The sequence below is a fragment of the Coregonus lavaretus genome (assembly GCF_964263955.1).
Source record: "Coregonus lavaretus genome assembly, chromosome: 3".
NCBI classification, from domain to species: domain Eukaryota; kingdom Metazoa; phylum Chordata; class Actinopteri; order Salmoniformes; family Salmonidae; genus Coregonus; species Coregonus lavaretus.
Genome location: NC_139990.1, coordinates 12978427 through 12997744, shown reverse-complemented (window position 1 = coordinate 12997744; position 19318 = coordinate 12978427). Strand labels below are relative to the sequence as shown.

The window sequence follows — 19318 nt, the reverse complement described above, 5'->3', positions numbered from 1 at the left end:
GCATGGAGGAATGGGCCAAAATACCAGCAACAGTGTGTGAAAACCTTGTGAAGACTTACAGAAAATGTTTGACCTGTGTCATTGCCAACAAAGGGTATATAACAAAGTATTGAGAAACTTTTGTTATTGACCAAATACTTATTTTCCACCATAATTTGCAAATAAATTAAAAAATCATACAATGTGATTTTCTGGATTTCTTTTTCATCAGTCTGTCATATTTGACCTGTACCTATGATGAAAATTACAGGCCTCTCTCTCATCTTTTTAACAAACATGCCACAATGGGCTGCCCGTCCCCACACACCTCAACTAATACTTTTTCCCCCACTGTATTGCTGGCTCTAAACAGACAGTACACAGTGGACAGACTATCTGACCACTTTGACTGATACTATGTACAGACTCAGTGTGCTCATTCTGCCCCCATGAAGAGTTATAGACAGAGCTGCATTATCTGTCAAATTGTGACAGATATTCTGACATAAGAAATACATTCTTCCCCAAAATTATAAAACACACCCCCATATTCCTACTATACCTAAATATATAAAACATAAATCACATACACTCGTGAAACAAAACCATACAATGCTGTGGCCTCCTACCAAAAACCCTGAGGGACAGCTAGTGAAAAATATAGTGTGATTATCATAATTCCTATTATTACTAACAGTCTAGTATATCCTTCTTTGACCATCGTTGTCATATGTTTACTTTTACAATGTAAGTGTTTTACTTTCCATGTCAATAAAGTATATTGAAGTGAGAGAGAGAGAGAGAGAGAGAGAGAGAGAGAGAGAGAGAGAAATGTGATTGCAGATTGACTGCACATACGAGTTGAAATGCGTTTCTTACAGCGTGTTTGTGGTAGTTATGGTAATAAATAAAGCTAGGTGGTCCTACAGCATCACTGCTACTAAGGAGGAGAATATGTAGTCAGGGATAATTACAGAGAGGAGGTTTTACAAGCCTTGTATTATTGTGTCAATGACGCAAGCTCCGCTCTGAGATTCACAGACATGATTTTCCTATCCTTCTCCCTGATGGAACACACCACTCTGATACTGTCCGGTTTAGAACCACTCTGTCCTAATACCAAAATGAGCTGTCATCCCCTAACTACGAATATCAAGCGTTCCCAATGCTCTTTGAGGAAAGTGTAACTTCCCCGTAGTACTTGCACTGCAAGTACCAAATACATATCTTTCACGGTGATACAATGAAGGGATATCTGATACAATCATGTATGTTAACATCTAGCCACTAACTGGAACAGGCCCAACAACCTGGAGGAGAGGGGATTCCTGCACAGAGTAGAGTTTGTATTAGACTCAACAGAACATTTCATCACTGGCTAATGCTTCTGTTGTTCCTGACTTCCTATTCCCTGTGAAGTTATAGCTCCTCTGTCTGTGGCCTTATGCTCAAAGCATTTAATTACTAATGATTAAAGCACAATTTATTGACAAGTAAAAAACATGTTATTATATTAATTATTAAAGAAAGTCATTATTAATATTCAATCAGTGATCTAATCATGGTAGGCACTATTTATTTCATTATCCAAAGGCAAATAATTTGAGACACAATTTGTCCCGAAAGTAATTACATGGAATCTAGCAAATATATAAAAACATGAACTTATTTCTATTAAGTTCAGCTATCCCCGTACAAAGATATATTACATTGTCATAGTAATCCTTTACATACTTTGAAAAGTAACCCAGAGTATAGAATCACTATTTATATACATACTATGCCATTTTCTGTTAATCTAAACATTATTATTTGGACAACATATTCAGCTGTTGAGAGAACACCTCATCTTACGTTGTCAAATGCAGTTCTTGTGCGATTTGAACTAGTCTCATTCTATCACATACAAAAACACATACATTCACAAACACATCCACAGTAGTCAATATTTGGCAAACCAGTTGCACTGTCTGAGGAATCATTCCATAGCCTCCTCCATATAGCTGCATTAAACACAGCGAACACATTGATGCCTTCTAAACAAAACTAGTGTCTGTTGGTGTTGAAGTTGTTTCTGAAGTGGGGCCACAGATAGACCTTCCATCCCCTCAGAGGTGTACAGAACCCCCCTGACCAGAGGGCTCAGTTCAGTATTTTTTAGGCTGTTCTTCCACCCAGTCCTCCTGCCCAGAACGTCCATTCTTCCCTTCCTTTCCCTTCCTCCTCTGGAGTGTGGAGGCCTGGCCCTGGGCCTGCCCCACCTCCACCTCTGACTTCCCATTCCCAGAGTCATTGTTCTGTCTGGAGTAGCGTTTACACTTGCAGGAAGTAACCACTGTGATCTTGTAGGTCCTGGAGCTTCCGTCCTGACACTGCAGACTGATGCGCTGGGTCCGGGTCCGGTCGATGACGCAGCGCCACTCCTGGGCCTCCCGCCGGCTCCAGAACTTCCCGGTGTAGCCGGGGCCTGAACCGATCCAGTTGGGCAGCAGGTGGGAGGGGAGACACTCCCCAGCACAAACCAGCTCCTTGACCGGGTTCAGGCTGGTGCACTGACCATCTGAGATGTACTTGGTGGAACGCAGCTCTCTGCAGCCCACCTGGCTCTGTGCCTGGCCCTGCTCTGTGATGTAGAGGGGAGGAGAGAATGTTACCTTCTGTCAGATACATATTGCATGGCATTATCTATTTGACATTGTAAATACTTGCATTTGATTTAGTTTGGAGTTTGCACTTTGGGATTATTCCATTTGCTGCTCATAAAGATTCGTTTTGACAGGAACTGTGGCATTATCAATATAATTTGAATGTGCAGCATGAGTTGACAAGAGGTCCAACACAATTCCAAATGCTTGAACTTTCTGCCATTCAAACACAAGTCTATGATTTTAATTTTCATTTATTCCCATTCATGTCTATGAAAAATTTGCCTACATAAGGAATTAAATAATTCCAACTGTCAGGATCGGTGAGTACAATTAATCTGTATGAATCGTCGAATCAATAAATCTGATATGCGCATAAAAATGCAATTCACCTTTCCGCGCAGCGCTGGTCAAACGCCTTCCTCCGTTGCGTGCTTGATTCATTGATACATTACTACTCGGTGTATCCTGGACCATACTGATCAACTGAGCGTTTAAGTTTTCCGTGGCGCCGTTCTTGACAGCTTGACAACTACTTATAAGAAGGCAGAAGAGCGCGAGCTGGTACACACTCGTGGTAAGAAGCATCTCTGCAACTCTCGGTAGCCACTCGGCAGGCAGGTCGGTAGAGAGTGAGGGAATGTAAGTTCCGCGGTCTAAGTGAGGAATGGTGTCGTTATGATGTTACTTGTCGTTCAGTCGCTTATATACCCGCCCCTTGTTTTGGGACAACACAGTGCGCATGTAGTGCGTACATTTTATGAATGAACTAGGCGTTTTCACGCATAGCTACGCCCACTGAAGCAAAGGGCAATGCGGTTTTATTTTTACAGCTTGTGTACTCCTCCAAGTAATATGTAAAGGCTACCTACCAGTCATTCAACACAGACAATTAATAGATATTTCTGTCAATATAGTTTGATGAATGTTGCTGTCCCCTATGGATGGGGAAACGGGGGGTGGGGTGGATGGGGAAACAGGGGGTTGGGGTGGATGGGGAAAACAGGGGGGGGGGGGGGGGGGGGGGGATGAGGAAACAGTGTTATTACATAAATGGTGTTAAAAACACAGTCTGGAAGATGTGCATAGCAACCAAGATGAGGCCACCAACAAAAAAGGTAAACAATGGAGTAATTGAAATATTGGGAGATGTAGCCATATTTGTTTATCAAGGACTTTTGTCTTTATGACTGGCTGATACATGAATATGAATTAAAGCTTACTGTCTTCACTGTGAGAATTTGTCATTAGAATGAGCTCTGTTTCATGCTCACTCTCTGCAGAGAAAGTCTGACTGCATATTGTATAGAACTATCGCTGCAGCAAAAATACCATTATGCCTCAGTACCCTTTGAACCCTGCCAACAGAGTGCAGTAGCTATATAACCAATCATCATCAGCGCATGGATGGTATTAAAGGGGAAAGCTGCCATCTAGTGTCAAAACAAAAATATGGGCATGTCCCCATAACAAAAATGGACAGTGAAGGAGAATTATTAAGGCACTCTTTATTGACTTAATTGAACATGTAAAACTGTCAACCAATACAAAATCAGATCATTATTGGATCATCATTCTACTCCGTGACATGGAATGGCATTGATACATCACTGGTAAGACATCTGTGTCAACAAAGGGAACATCAAAATAATGATAATATGATGCTGAAATTATAGCAGGAATACACAACTTAACAATAATGCAAAAAGAAGCCCTTAATATTGTGTTTTCTACCCATGGCCATAACTAAGTAATAACAATATGACACGTGTTGTTCATTAAGGTGGTCCCATTTCAACATGAGAGTGCATTTTTCACACTACTACAGTGAGGGAGGAAATTGTTAATTCAAGACATTAAAGAATATTCAAGGCTCACATATTAAATAAGAGAAAGAATTTGCTCAAACGACATCCAGACAAGCAAAGCACACCAAAGCTAATATAGATACACCTCAATGGCTGCATTTACACAGGCAGCCCAATTGTGATCATTTGCCCAATTATTGGCAAAAGATCTGATCTGACTCGTTAAAAGACCAGTTATTGGCAAAATATCAGAATTGGGCTGCCTGTGTAAACGCAGCCAATATGCTGTACATCATATACACACCCTGTATAATTCAGCCTCCCCTAGCAAAATAGGCCTCATTGGGTCCATAGTAACAATCCTTCCTTAGACTCCAGTCCAGCTGCCTTGTGAGTAAAGCATTTATCCCCACTAGCCACTTTCTCTCTAATCTGGACATCATGGCCAATCAGTAGTACTGCTGATTTTATGTTTTTCATCCTTCTCCTTTAACCAGGGACTGATACAGACCTCAGACATCAGGTGAATGGAATCAATTCAGTTTAATATTCAATACAACTTTATTATTAATATCACTGAACTCTGGCCAATCAGTAACATTAATCAATTAACCAATTAACTACCCAGTAGAAAAGAACACTAGCAGTCCCTCTCATTCCTGGTTGCAGGATGGTGGTCCCTCTGAGGATGTGGAGGGACAGTTCAGCTGGTCTGGCGCTGAGGGACCGGGACACCCTGATGACGCCATGCGCTCCTCTGCCTTCAAACACAGCTCTGCCAGGAAGCTGGCTGTCTCTTTCACCATGTCACTCTCCTCATCTAGACCCAGGATAGAGAGGAGAGGGGGAAAACAGTCTAAAGTTAACCTTAGAGGGCGCCACAAAGCTACAAGTATGTAACAAGCTACAGTAGTAAAGTAGGCTATAGAGGCTGGTATCCCAAACCCAGATTAAGCCAATTCCTGGGTTAAAAAGTATGGAGCACTATAGTACACTGTAGTATAGCTGTAGTAGGCCTATTATATGTGTTTTCAACAGATATGAGTGTGTAGTTTACCATTGAGCTCCCTCAGTCTCGGGGCATCCTTCTCCTGCAGTCCTCTACAGATCTTCTTATGGGTGAACCAGTGGAGTCGCTGACACATCAACCCACAGTACGTCACCTGTAGTAGTAGTAATAGGAAACATTTATTAGCATTTATTAAGCATTTATAGGCATTCCTAATGGTGTATTCATGGAAGTTATTATTAAGTGTAACCAAAGTAATAAAGAGGGAAATGAGTGAGAGAAACCCTGTGCTTGTGTATCGGAGGTCGGAGGTCGGAAGTGGTTTTCATACCATTTTGCAGAGGGAGCATCTCTTCTCTGCCCCCCTCTCTCCACACGTAGCACAGAACTCAGCGTCTATGAAGGCCATCTTACCCGTGAGAGCCTGGGTTAGCACCGAGAACGCTGTTGGGTCGTTACCCTGGAGACAAGAGAAGCAGTAGAACATTGAATGTAAAACATTGAACAGTAAGCATTCCCATACAGAAAGGCATTTGTACTAACATCAATTGTCAATATAATCAGAATTCATTGAGAATGATAATGGACTCCTCAAAGGTCCAATGCGTCCGTTTTTATCTCAATATCAAATCATATCTGGTTAACAATTAAGTACCTTACTGTGATTGTTTTCAATGAAAATGGTCAAAAAGAAACAAACATAGCTTCTTAGCAAAAAGCTATTTCTCAAGCAATAATTTTGCTAGGACTGTTTAGGAGTGGTTTGAGTGAGGGACCTAATTGGAGGAGCATAATGGGAGGGATATGTAACCTTAATACTAGCTGTTATTGGCAGAGAGGTTTGAAACTTTATTTGTTGTTGGTCTATTAAAGTAACTGTCCAGTGTTTCCAGATTTCTATGAAATATATTATATTAATTATAATATAAGTTAAATAGTTTTCCTTACAAAAAATGATAATTAAGTATGTTAAAAATCAGCTTTCTTTGTTGGAATGGTGAGGCCGTATACCGGTCATAAAAAATATTCATGCGAGTAGACCGCTGATTGGCCAGCTCATGGATATCATCTCAATCCATTTTGAAACGGTCTGTTTGAGATACAAGTTTGAGGTGGGGTTTTTGAAGTGTTTTTTTCCTCCAATTTATGCTTTGGCCACAAATACGAGTATAGGATTAGTCAACAACATTATTTGGGTATGAGTTAACAGAATCTGAACTTTTAAATGTGAGATTTTCACTGGACAGTTACTTTAACTTAGCCCTCGCAAAGCCACCTGATCCCTCGAGCTTGCATTAAAACATTGCATATCTGTGCAGAGTTGTAATGTAAGCTCGCGGGATCAGGTAGCTTTGCAAGGCTAACTTTAACTTATACCGCATGGTGATGTCACCAGGGAGGCCAAAACTCCACCCATGCAAAACATGCTGAAATTTCAGCCGAACATTTCAAACAGCTCTTACACTAAAAGGGTTTTATCATAATTTTCAAAATGTCACAGTATTATTCCAACCTCATAGTGTGGAAATGTACAGTATATACACTACCGTTAAAAAGTTTGGGGTCACTTAGAAATGTCCTTGTTTTCAAAAGAAAATATATTATTTTGTCCATTAAAATAACATCAAATTGATCATAAATACAGTGTAGACATTGTTAATGTTGTAAATGGCTATTGTAGCTGGAAACGGCTGATTTTTAATGGAATATCTACATAGGTGTACAGAGGCCCATTATCAGCCACCATCAGTCCTGTGTTCCAATGCCACGTTGTGTTTGCTAATCCAAGTTTATCATTTTAAAAGGCTAATTGATCATTAGAAAACCCTTTTGCAATTATGTTAGCACAGCCGAAAACTGTTGTGCTGATTAAATAAGTAATAAAACTGGCCTTCTTGAGACTAGTTGAGTATCTGGAGCATCAGCAATTGTGGGTTCGATTACAGAATCAAAATGGCTAGAAACAAATAACATTCTTCTGAAACTCGTCAGTCTATTCTTGTTCTGAGAAATTAAGGCTATTCCATACAAGAAATTGCCAAGAAACTGAAGATCTCGTACAAAGCTGTGTACTACTCCCTTCACAGAACAGCGCAAACTGGCTCTAACCAGAATAGAAAGAGGAGTGGGAGGCCCCGGTGCACAACTGAGCAAGAGGACAAATACATTAGAGTGTCTAGTTTGAGAAACAGACGTCTCACAGGTCCTCAACTGGCAGCTTCATTAAATAGTACCCGCAAAACACCAGTCTCAACGTCAACAGTGAACAGGCGACTCCGAGATGCTGACCTTCTAGGCAGAGTTGCAAAGAAAAAGCCATATATCAGACTGGCTAATGAAAAGAAAAGATTAAGATAGGCAAAAGAACACAGACACTGGACAGAGGAAGATTGGAAAAAAGTTTGAGGTGTTCAGATCACAAAGAAGAACATTTGTGAGACACAGACCAAATAAAAATATGCTGGAAGAGTGCTTGATGCCATCTGTCAAGCATGGTGGAGGCAATGTGATGGTCTGGGGGTGCTTTGGTGGTGGTAAAGTGTAGATTTGTACAGGGTAAAAGGGATCTTGAAGAAGGAAGGCTATCACTCCATTTTGCAACGCCATGCCATACCCTGTGGACGGCGCTTGATTGGAGCCAATTTCCTCCTACAACAGGACAATGACCCAAAGCACAGCTCCAAACTATGCAATAACTATTTAGGGAAGAAGCAGTCAGCTGGTATTCTGTCTATAATGGAGTGGCCAGCACAGTCACCGGATCTCAACCCTATTGAGCTGTTGTGGGAGCAGCTTGACCATAAGAAGTGCCCATCAAGCCAATCCAACTTGTGGGAGGTGCTTCAGGAAGCATAGGGTGAAATTTCTTCAGATTACCTCAACAAATTGACAACTAGAATGCCAAAGGTCTGCAAGGCTGTAATTGCTGCAAATGGAGGATTCTTTGACGAAAGCAAAGTTTGAAGGACACAATTATTATTTATATTAAGAAACATTATTTCTAACCTTGTCAATGACTACATTTCCTAAGCATTTTGCTATATTTCCTATTCAAACCCATTTCATGTATGTTTTCATGGAAAACAAGGAAATGTCTAAGTGACCCCAAACTTTTGAACGGTAGTGTAAAACACAAGAAAATCACGTTTTTGACTGCACTTCCCCTTTAATATGGAAATGTAACATTTTTAAAATGTTGTGCAATCAAATCAATCTTCAATTGGTTAATTTCCCGCGGGGACAAATTAAGTGAGTCCATGATTGAGTTTATAGGAGGAGCCTTACATTGGATAAGACCTAAGTCAAAGGAAAGTTTGAATCAATGAATGACAGGAAGCTCACTCACGATCTCCACTGGTGCGATGCTCCTGACCAGCTGCTGTAGCAGTGCGGCTTCACAGTAGGGAAACTTCCTGATGCAGTCTCTAATGAACTTCTCCTGGTACTGAGGAAAACCATCTCCATCCCTCCCCTTCAACAGGCTGAGAGAAGAGACATACAAATTATAACAATGTAAAGACAATGAAAAATTGACATTGTCTAGGGAACTGTCTATACAGTTTACATACAATATTCATCCAATATACAGCACTAAAAATAAACTATGAAACACATAACAATTAGTACCTAATGGTTAGTCTGGGAATTTTGTACAATAACAGAAAAATAAATTGGATAGTTACATTTGATTAGAATGCCAGCAATGCAATCAATCACATCAACCACTGTCAAGAGAAACAAGATGATGCACTGAGAGTGACACACACACATACACAACACACACCTCTTGATGAGCACATCTAGCTTGTCATCACGGTCCAGAAGGAAGGCCATGCATTTCTGCAGCACATAGCTAATGTAGTGCATCTTCATGGCCAGGACCTCATTCATATCCTGCTGCTTCACACACTGCTCACACAGCAGGTCCATGACATGGTAACACTTCTCTAATGCTCCCACGTCCACTAGCAGAGGGTTCTCCCTGACCAGCATCACCAGCTAAGAAGAGGGGGGGGGGGGGTAGAAAGTGTTAGAGATAATATTAGAAAGAGAGATATGGAGAAAGAGTTAGAAAGAGAGAGAGAGAGATTTAGAAAGAGAGAGACGGAGAAAGAGTTAGAAAGAGAGAGAGAGATTTAGAAAGCGAGAGAGAGAGAGAGAGAGAGAGAGAGAGAGAGAGAGAGAGAGAGAGAGAGGAAGCGAGAGAGAGACAGAGAGAGAGAGAGAGAGAGAGAGATTAAAACCAAATTATGATAAGTGTACTATATTATAACTTTTACATTACGTGTAGTTTACCATTTAAATGGTCTTACGGGGATGTGGACATACTCGGTATACATATCCCGAAAGAAAGAAATGATCTCACTCCAATACAGTTTTATAGAAAGTTAGCAAAAATAGATAAGATCTTGCTACCATGGAAAGGAAAATACCTGTCTATTTGTGGAAAAATCACCCTGATTAACTCTTTAGTCATATCCCAGTTTACCTACTTGCTTATGGTCTTGCCTAGACCTAGCGACATGTTTTTAAAATTATATGAGCAAAAAATATTCCATTTTATTTGGAATGGCAAGCCAGACAAAATTAAAAGGGCCTATTTATATAATTAATATGAATTCGGAGGGCAGAAATGATTAAATATTAAAGCATTAGACCTCTCACTAAAGGTGTCAGTCATACAAAAGCTATACTTAAATCCGAACTGGTTCTCTAGCAAATTAGTAAGAATGTCTCACCCCATGTTCAATAATGGCCTTTTTCCCTTTATTCAGATTACAATCTCACTTTCGGTTATTTGAAAATTAAATAATCTCCAAAATATATACACTACCGTTCAAAAATTCGGGGTCACTTAGAAATGTCCTTGTTTTCGAAAGAAAAGCAATTTTTTGGTCCATTAAAATAACATCGAATTGATCAGAAATACAGTGTAGACATTGTTAATGTTGTAAATGGCTATTGTAGCTGGAAACGGCAGATTTTTAATTAATATCTACATAGGCATACAGAGGCCCGTTATCAGCCACCATCAATCCTTTGTTCCAATGGCACGTTGTGTTTGCTAATCCAAGTTTATCATTTTAAAAGGCTAATTGATCATTAGAAAACCCTTTTGCAATTATGTTAGCACAGCTGAAAACTGTTGTGGTGATTAAAGAAGCAATAAAACTGGCCTTCTTGAGACTAGTTTAGTATCTGGAGCATCAGCAATTGTGGGTTCGATTACAGGCTCAAAATGGCCAGAAACAAAGAACTTTCTTCTGAAACTCGTCAGTCTATTCTTGTTCTGATGAATGAAGGCTATTCCATGCGAGAAATTGCCAAGAAACTGAAGATCTCATACAACGCTGTGTACTACTCCCTTCACAGAACAGCGCAAACTGGCTCTAACCAGAATAGAAAGAGGAGTGGGAGGCCCCGGTGCACAACTGAGCAAGAGGACAAATTCATTAGAGTGTCTAGTGAGAAACAGATTCCTCACAGGTCCTCAACTGGCAGCTTCATTAAATAGTACCCGCAAAACACCAGTCTCTACGTCAACAGTGAAGAGGCTCCGGGATGCTGACCTTCTAGGCAGAGTTGCAAAGAAAAAGCCATATCAGACTGGGCAATAAAAAGAAAAGATTAAGATGGGCAAAAGAACACAGTCACTGGACAGAGGAAGATTGGAAAAAAAGTGTTATGGACAGACAAATCGAAGTTTGTAGTGTTCGGATCACAAAGAAGAACATTTGTGAGACGCAGACCAAATGAAAAGATGCGCTGGAGGAGTGCTTGATGCCATCTGTCAAGCATGGTGGAGGCAATGTGATGGTCTGGGGTGCTTTGGTGGTGGTAAAGTGGGAGATTTGTACAGGGTGAAAGGGATCTTGAAGAAGGAAGGCTATCACTCCATTTTGCAACGCCATGCCATACCCTGTGGACGGCGCTTGATTGGCGCCAATTTCCTCCTATAACAGGACAATGACCCAAAGCACAGCTCCAAACTATGCAATAACTATTTAGGGAAGAAGCAGTCAGCTGGTATTCTGTCTATAATGGAGTGGCCAGCACAGTCACCGGATCTCAACCCTATTGAGCTGTTGTGGGAACAGCTTGACCGTATGGTACGTAAGAAGTGCCCATCAAGCCAATCCAACTTGTGGGAGGTGCTTCAGGAAGCATGGGGTGAAATCTCTTCAGATTACCTCAAATTGACAACTAGAATGCCAAAGTTCTGGAAGGCTGTAATTGTTGCAAATGGAGGATTCTATGACGAAAGCAAAGTTTGAATGACACAATTCTTATTTCAATTGTCAATGACTACATTTCCTATTCATTTTACTATATTTCATATTCAAACTCATTTCATGTATGTTTTCATGGAAAACAAGGAAATGTCTAAGTGACCCCAAACTTTTGAACGGTAGTGTATATTTTTAAACAAGCCATAGAAAGTTGGTTGCTATTTCAGTTTAATCCTCCAGAAAAGACAGAACAAATAATACAAAAATATTGTGGTTAAACTCAAATATACTAATTGATAAATTTGATAACATGTTTAAGAAAGGTATAATCTATAAATAGGACTGGTGGAGTTATGTCACACATGCAGCTAACAAAAATATATGGAAATGTCTGCTCTACCCAAAATTACAACCAACTAATTGCAGCATTACTGCAAAAATGGAAGAGGCAAGTGGAAGGGGGAAAAAGTAAGGAACTTGTCTGTCGGCCCTGCATTAAAGACCAAAATTGGTTAAAGAACATTGTGATAAATAAATAATTGACAGCTGTGCCATATAATTGACAGCTGTGCCATATAGATTGCAAAATAATTGGGAAGAGATTTTCGATGTACCGATTCCATGGCACATGGTTTAAGAACTGATACGCAAAATGACGCCAGATTCAAAACATTGAATTTTTCTATTTATATTATTATACAAAATTCTTGCAACCAATATAATGTTATATATATGGGGGATACAACCTTCCCAGCTCTGCAGATTTTGCTGCGAAGAGACAGCGTCATTAGATCATTTATTTTGGTACTATCCATTTGTAGCTTGTTTTTGGTCACAGGTCCAGGAATGGCTGAAGAATTGCAACATTTACCTGGAGCTAACGCTGCAGATAGCAATACTGGGTGATTTGAAAAGTCATAGTCAATCGATCAATAATATAATAATACTTTTAGCAAAAATGTTTATCTTTCATTTACAATCTGTAGAAACTATGAGAATAGAACGTTTCAGAACTTTTGTGAAGCATCACAGCACAGTTGAAAAATATATTGCAAATAGAAATCCAATATGGAAGGTGTTAAGAGATAGATGGGAGGAGTTGAATGGAGCTGAAGGGTGGGACTAATAACAACAAGATAACAAATGTAAAATATACTGTGTCTGTAAAATGTATATAGGTTCAGAACTTTTGTGAAACAGCACAGTTAAAAAATATGGCAAATAGAAATCAAACTGGATGTACATCAGAAATAGATGGGAGAGGTTGAGGGTAGAAGAAGGAAGGACTAAAAACAAACAAAATATAACTATTGTATAGATTGTGTCTGTAAAATGTATATAGTATGTATAAGCTGGAAGTAGAAGCCTAATTGTTGTAGTTCATTAGTTTACTCCAATTAGGGGAGAGGTGGTAGGGTTAGTGGAAAATAATAAAGGAAAATATATTTTAAAAAGATATGTATATATACACTACCAGTCAAAAGTTTGGACACACCTACTCATACAAGGGTTTTTCTTTATTTTTACAATTTTTGACATTGTAGAATAATAGTGAAGACATCAATGCTATAAAATAACACATATGGAATCATGTAGTAACCAAAAAAGTGTTAAACAAATCAAAATATATTTTATATTTGAGATTCTTCAAATAGCCACCCTTTGCACACTCTTGGCATTTTCTCAACCAGCTTCACCTGGAATGCTTTTCCAACAGTCTTGAAGTAGTTCCCACGTATGCTGAGCACTTGTTGGCTGCTTTTCCTTCACTCTGCGGTCCGACTCATCCCAAACCATCTCAATTGGGTTGAGGTCTGGGGATTGTGGAGGCCAGGTCATCTGATGCAGCACTCCATCACTCTCCTTCTTGGTCAAATTGCCCTTACACAGCCTGGAGGTGTGTTTGGTCATTGTCCTGTTGAAAAACAAATGATAGCCCCACTAAGCCCAAACCAGATCTGATGGCGTATCTCTGTAGAATGCTGTGGTAGCCATGCTGGTTAAGTGTGCCTTGAATTTTAAATATATCACATACCGTGTCACCAGCAAAGCACCCCCACACCATAACACCTCCACCTCCATGCTTTACGGTGAGAAATACACATGCAGAGATCATCTGTTCACCCATACCGCGTCTCACAAAGACACGGTGGTTGGAACCAATTTGGACACATCAGACTAAAGGACAGATTTCCACCGGTCTAATGTCCATTGCTCGTGTTTCTTGGCCCAAGCAAGTCTCTTCTTCTTATTGGTGTCCTTTAGTAGTGGTTTCTTTGCAGCAATTTGACCATGAAGGCCTGATTCACGCAGTCTCCTCTGAACTGTTGATGTTGAGATGGGTCTGTTATTTGAACTCTGTGAAGCATTTATTTGGGCTGCAATTTCTGAGGCTGGTAAACTCTAATGAACTTATCCTCTGCAGCAGAGGTAACTCTGGGTCTTCCTTTCCTGTGGCGGTCCTCATGAGAGCCAGTTTCATCATAGCGCTTGATGGTTTTTGCGACTGCACTTGAAGAAACTTTCAAAGTTCTTGACATTTTCCAGATTGACTGACCTTCATGTCTTAAAGTAATGATGGACTGTCATTTCTCTGTTCTTGCCATAATATGGACTTGGTCTTTTACCAAATAGAGCTATCTTTTGTATACCACCCCTACCTTGTAACAACACAACTGATTGGCTCAAACGCATTAAGAAGGAAATAAATTCCACAAATTAACTTTTAACAAGGCACACCTGTTAATTGAAATGCATTCCAGGTGACTACCTCATGAAGCTGGTTGAGAGAATGCCAAGAACATGCTAAACTGTTCTTTTGAGAAGAATCTCAAATATAAAATATATTTTGATTTGTTTAACACTTTTTTGGTTACTACATGATTCCACGTGTTATTTCATAGTTTTGATGTCTTCACTATTATTCTACAATGTAGAAAATAGTAAAAATAAAGAAAAACCATGGAATGAGTAGGTGTGTCCACGCTTTTGACTGGTACTGTATATTTACAAATAAATATATATGGGGGATTGGAAATTATGCAGACAATTACATTGATGGAAGCTGCAATCTATCTGCAATATTACAGCTGATCTACCCCCCAAATTTCTTTTTAAATTATAAATAAATAAATAAAGAGAGGGTCCTGGTTGCTCCTCACCACACGCGCCATTCCATTCAGCACGTAACCATCCATCATATCCCAGTATTCCTAGTATGCTGTTTATTATATAACACTCTATAAACTATATATCCTGCTGAACTCCCATAGCGAAGGCTACTCTGTGAGACCGAGGCCATGAGGGATAGAGGATATGAATATCACAGCTCAACTTGTTCTCAACTGGCTTACCTGGTTAAATAAGGGTGAAATAAAAATAAAGAAAAAAGAAAAAAAAAAAATTCCACACATCAAACAAAGCTGTTTAAGAGAAAAAAAAGACACTTTCCAATGCCATGTTTGAACAATTTGAAGTCTTATGATGTAAATAATCACTATCCATCACAGAGACACAGTGGCAGAAACCATAGATTAAATACTGACTGGTCACTTTTCTATGCTACTGTATGCACACGCTCCTATGACTTCATAACTGTCTTGGAAAAACACTTGGAAATAACTAGGTTGCAATCTCACCTAACCGACGTATGACAGTCACAAGGCGTGTGCAGTTGGTTAGACAGCAAAAACAGAACTGACTTTTCTTGTACATTGGTGCGCTGTCCCGACCGTAATATTACTTTAAGTAAGCATTTCGTTGGACGGTGTATACCATGTATATCCTGTACATACGACTAATAACATTTTAAACTTGAACCATGACTTTAGCCAGCAGGCTAATATACAGTAGCAGAGGTCTGAGTGTTATAGTGGCACCTCTCTCTGTGTCCTGCATTCACGTCCAAACAGATAGATATATTTAGACAGATCTAAAGCGGGCAGCGGCACCACGGGTGTGTGACTGCAAGCTGCAGCAGGTGAGGGTTGATCATGCAGGGTATGGAATTCAAAAGGGCACTAGGCTATCCAAGCCAGAGTTGAATTACAGAATAACAAGGGGACTTGTGGGGAAGGGGATGGGAGCTAGGCAGCCCATAACAAATCAGCCTTCCATCCTACCCCCCATATAAATGCTAATATCAAGTGTGCCCCCCCTACCCACTTTCATAATTGTCAAAGATATCAACGTGCACTAAATAGGGAATAGGGTGTCATTTGGGAAGCAGCCTTAAACTACTGGAGAAATTGAGTAAACCAAAGCTCATTGGGTTCCAGGAAACTATACTGGCCATCTAAAGTGTCTTAACAACGCGATCAAGCCACTCCACTTACCCAGAGTCAGATAATCGAATAGATACATACCATTTGTATGTCTCTGTGTGCAGTTTGAATGAAGTTGAAGGTAGTTTCTGCTAGCTGCTTCTGTAGACTTCGAGTCATTGCGCTAACGCTAGTTAGCAATGGCTTCAGAAACTATATTCAACTTCCTTCCAACTGCACGCAAAGACATACAAATGGTATCCATTAGTTCATCTGACTCTGGGTAAGTAGAACAATTTCGAACTATCCCTTTAATGAATTGTATTCTCTTTTTTACATAAACAGTCGCACTAAAAGTTTTTTTTTAAAGTTAGAAAGGAACCATTTAGAATTTAATGTAGAATAAATATCTCCACCTTGACAGGGTTGAGGTTGGAGGTCATGATAATCTTGTGAAGAGGTCCGGCCAGTTTGGGGGGCAGTTTGGCTTCTCGCTCCAGCCCCTGAGGTCTAGTGTAGTACTCCAGCCGTGCTCGTGAGAAGAAGTTGTTGATCACTGTCACACAGTCATGCTGGCCTGAGAGGTGGGACAAACATCATCATCAAAATCATCATCAGCATCATCATCACCTTCATTTTCATAATCATCATAATAAACCCAAAAGTTTGGGACAAGGGGACTGATATAAGGGCTGTGGTTAATTTGGTTTTCAATTTAGCAAATTCAGAAAAAGTCACAAAAAAGTTGGGTATTTGCAGGAAAAGACCTGTGTGAAAGAAGTTTAAAGTGATCACTTCCTTACCCACGAATGCAGCCATCTGAGCAGCCGTGCGACCTACTGAGTTGACCAGGTCTGTCTCTGCACCGGCATCCAGCATCATGGACGTTATGTCCGTCTTTCCTGGGATAGGGCAAGTTATGGCAAAGTGTAATTGTTTATTAAATTCTTATGTAGTGCTTATGAATGAGTTATGTATGGATTATGAATGTGTTATGAAGTCCTTATGTAGGTACCTTTCAAATAAAATATGACCAATATCATAATATTGGCTAAATTACAGTATATGCTGTATGAAAAAGGATGCCTGCCCTGGACTAACCTGAGAGTCCAGCAAACATGAGTGCTGTGTATCCATAATCATGTTCATTACAGTTGACGTCTGCCCCGTGCTGTAGCAGCAGACTGCACATGTCTGCTTGACCCTTGTATGCTGCATGCATTAGGGGGGTCATGCCATACTGAGGAGACGGAAAGGATCATACTATCATTTTGGGTACTGATTCTACTGGTATTCACCTGGTAGCCTACTGATAACAGCTTATTTTAATGAATACTAAAGAAACAAACTAGTAAATCATTGGACTGTGTAATTACCATAGTAAATACATGGTACTTTCTGCACTGTAAAGTAAAGTACTATGGAAGTAAGGCAGGAAGAGACTGTCATTGTTACATGTTTCTCCACACAATACTCAAACATGTGACAGTTATGTCAGAACTATACTGTATGGCATTATAAGGCCAGGCTGAGACCGTGTGGGTATATACTGTCAAGCTCTGCTGCTCCGTCTGATTCTGACAGACTGGACACACTTGTGACCAAAAAACATTTTTTTTACATCCTGCTCCCACACACACACACACACACACACACACACACACACACACACACACACACACACACACACACACACACACACACACACACACACACATTCACACATACACACACATTCACACATACACACACAGACATGGTCTGAAGTAGTCTGTGGGTTACATCTAGTGGCTGGAGTACTACATCCTGCACTCAAGAGTCTCAGCCATATGTCTAGATAACAATGGAAAACATATGCTGCAGGCCTCCACCCACAGAATGTTATACATGTCTCTATGGCTACACCATCCTAATTACATCACCATTTACTTTGTGTCACTAATGCCCTACAGGTTTGTCAGACCATGACAAAACTATTAGTGGTCATGCGTAGAGGATTTTAGTGAAATGCACTTTTAAGAGACATTAAATGTATGGTTTATACTATTCTAAACATCTCAGGGATATTGTGGCTAGTGTATGGATTGCTTTAAGCTATCTTGGTCAAGGATATATTGTGAAAGAGAATGCCAAATATCATCTTAGTATTGGCAAATTACACAAACAACACAGATAACTTTGTCAGAGTTTTCAACAAGACTCCCTAGCCCCCATCCATACAGTACCTCATCCAGACAGTTGACTCTGACGTCCTTGGAGCCCAGCAGCCGTGCAACCTCCTGCACATCGCCTGGTTCACACCGAATAGAGATTTTAGATATAGAATGAAACATGCAATACCTCTTATTAACAATATATCATACAATATCTATAAATGATATGTGCAATCTCACTTTATCTCCCCATAGGTATACTCTACAATGAGGTTTTGGCAAGACACTGTGAATGTGGAAAAACTGTTGCACTCCAGCAGTTTGGTATATAATTATTTAATTTGTCATAATTTGTGTTGGTGATGTATGGGAAGTATTGGAATTATTAATATAACATTATTACATCGAAACTGTAGCCTACTGAAAATGCATAAATGCCTGTTGAGAATTATGTTCATCATATTTTCAGATTCAGAGATTCAGAGTGTTTAATAGTCACATGGACAGGGTTGCAGGTGTGATTGCAGGGTACAGTGAAAGTGTTAGGCTTCGAGCTCCAACATGCAGGACTAAGTTAAATAAAATAGTGAAAATGGTAATGAAAAACAACAATAGAAATAGAAATAGCACTATATACATAATAACAACTGTAGCAGTGATGAATAAATACATGTCCATTGGGGTGGAGGCAGAGACTGTTGGGGGGGTGGGGTGGAATGACCATAGCATGACCATTGAGTGAAATAAAAAAACAATAACAATTGTAATAAAAAGTAATACAAAAAAGTTATATTTGTGTGACAACGCAAGATAATATTGTGACAAAACGCATTGAAAAAGTCAGACAATAAAATAAACAAGAAACTTACCTGCAGCAATAACTTGTAATATTTCCCGCTCAGCTGCTGAAAGATCTCCTTTCTTGGGAGCAGCCATTCTCTCTGTTGTTAATATGTAATTTATATTTTCTGTGTTGACGAACAATATCTTGCTGTGGATGTGTGTTTATCCCAAAATCGTTATACCATTTGCCAGACACAGGCGTGACGACAGTAAAAGGTGATGGACTTCACCAAATTTATAACAGGTCCTGAACCGAACATAAACCATCCTTGGACTACACCACTATGTGAAGAAAAGAGGTGACAGATTGTCCACTAATTTAAAATGCGTAAATGTCGAGCATTTATATCGAAAACATCTTATTTTCCCTCTTTATAATAATAATTGTT

General features: G+C 39.7%; 2 protein-coding genes across 2 annotated transcripts; both read right to left on the bottom strand.

Annotated features, from left to right (window-relative positions):
• Nucleotides 1-2126: 2126 nt before the first annotated feature.
• On the bottom strand, nucleotides 2127-3212 carry LOC311125232 (sclerostin domain-containing protein 1-like; the record flags this gene model as incomplete). The annotated part of the gene is made up of 2 exons (XM_084158384.1): nucleotides 2127-2602; nucleotides 3017-3212. The coding sequence occupies 2 exons, from the start codon at nucleotides 3210-3212 to the stop codon at nucleotides 2127-2129; spliced, it is 672 nt and encodes a 223-aa protein (XP_084014510.1).
• A 1873-nt stretch (nucleotides 3213-5085) lies between these two features.
• On the bottom strand, nucleotides 5086-19022 carry LOC311122598 (ankyrin repeat and MYND domain-containing protein 2-like; the record flags this gene model as incomplete). The annotated part of the gene is made up of 10 exons (XM_084158083.1): nucleotides 5086-5252; nucleotides 5490-5595; nucleotides 5773-5901; nucleotides 8788-8923; nucleotides 9226-9440; nucleotides 16350-16510; nucleotides 16737-16835; nucleotides 17035-17173; nucleotides 18159-18223; nucleotides 18956-19022. 10 exons carry the CDS (start codon nucleotides 19020-19022, stop codon nucleotides 5086-5088), a joined length of 1284 nt encoding a protein of 427 aa, XP_084014209.1.
• Between the last annotated feature and the right edge of the window lie 296 nt (nucleotides 19023-19318).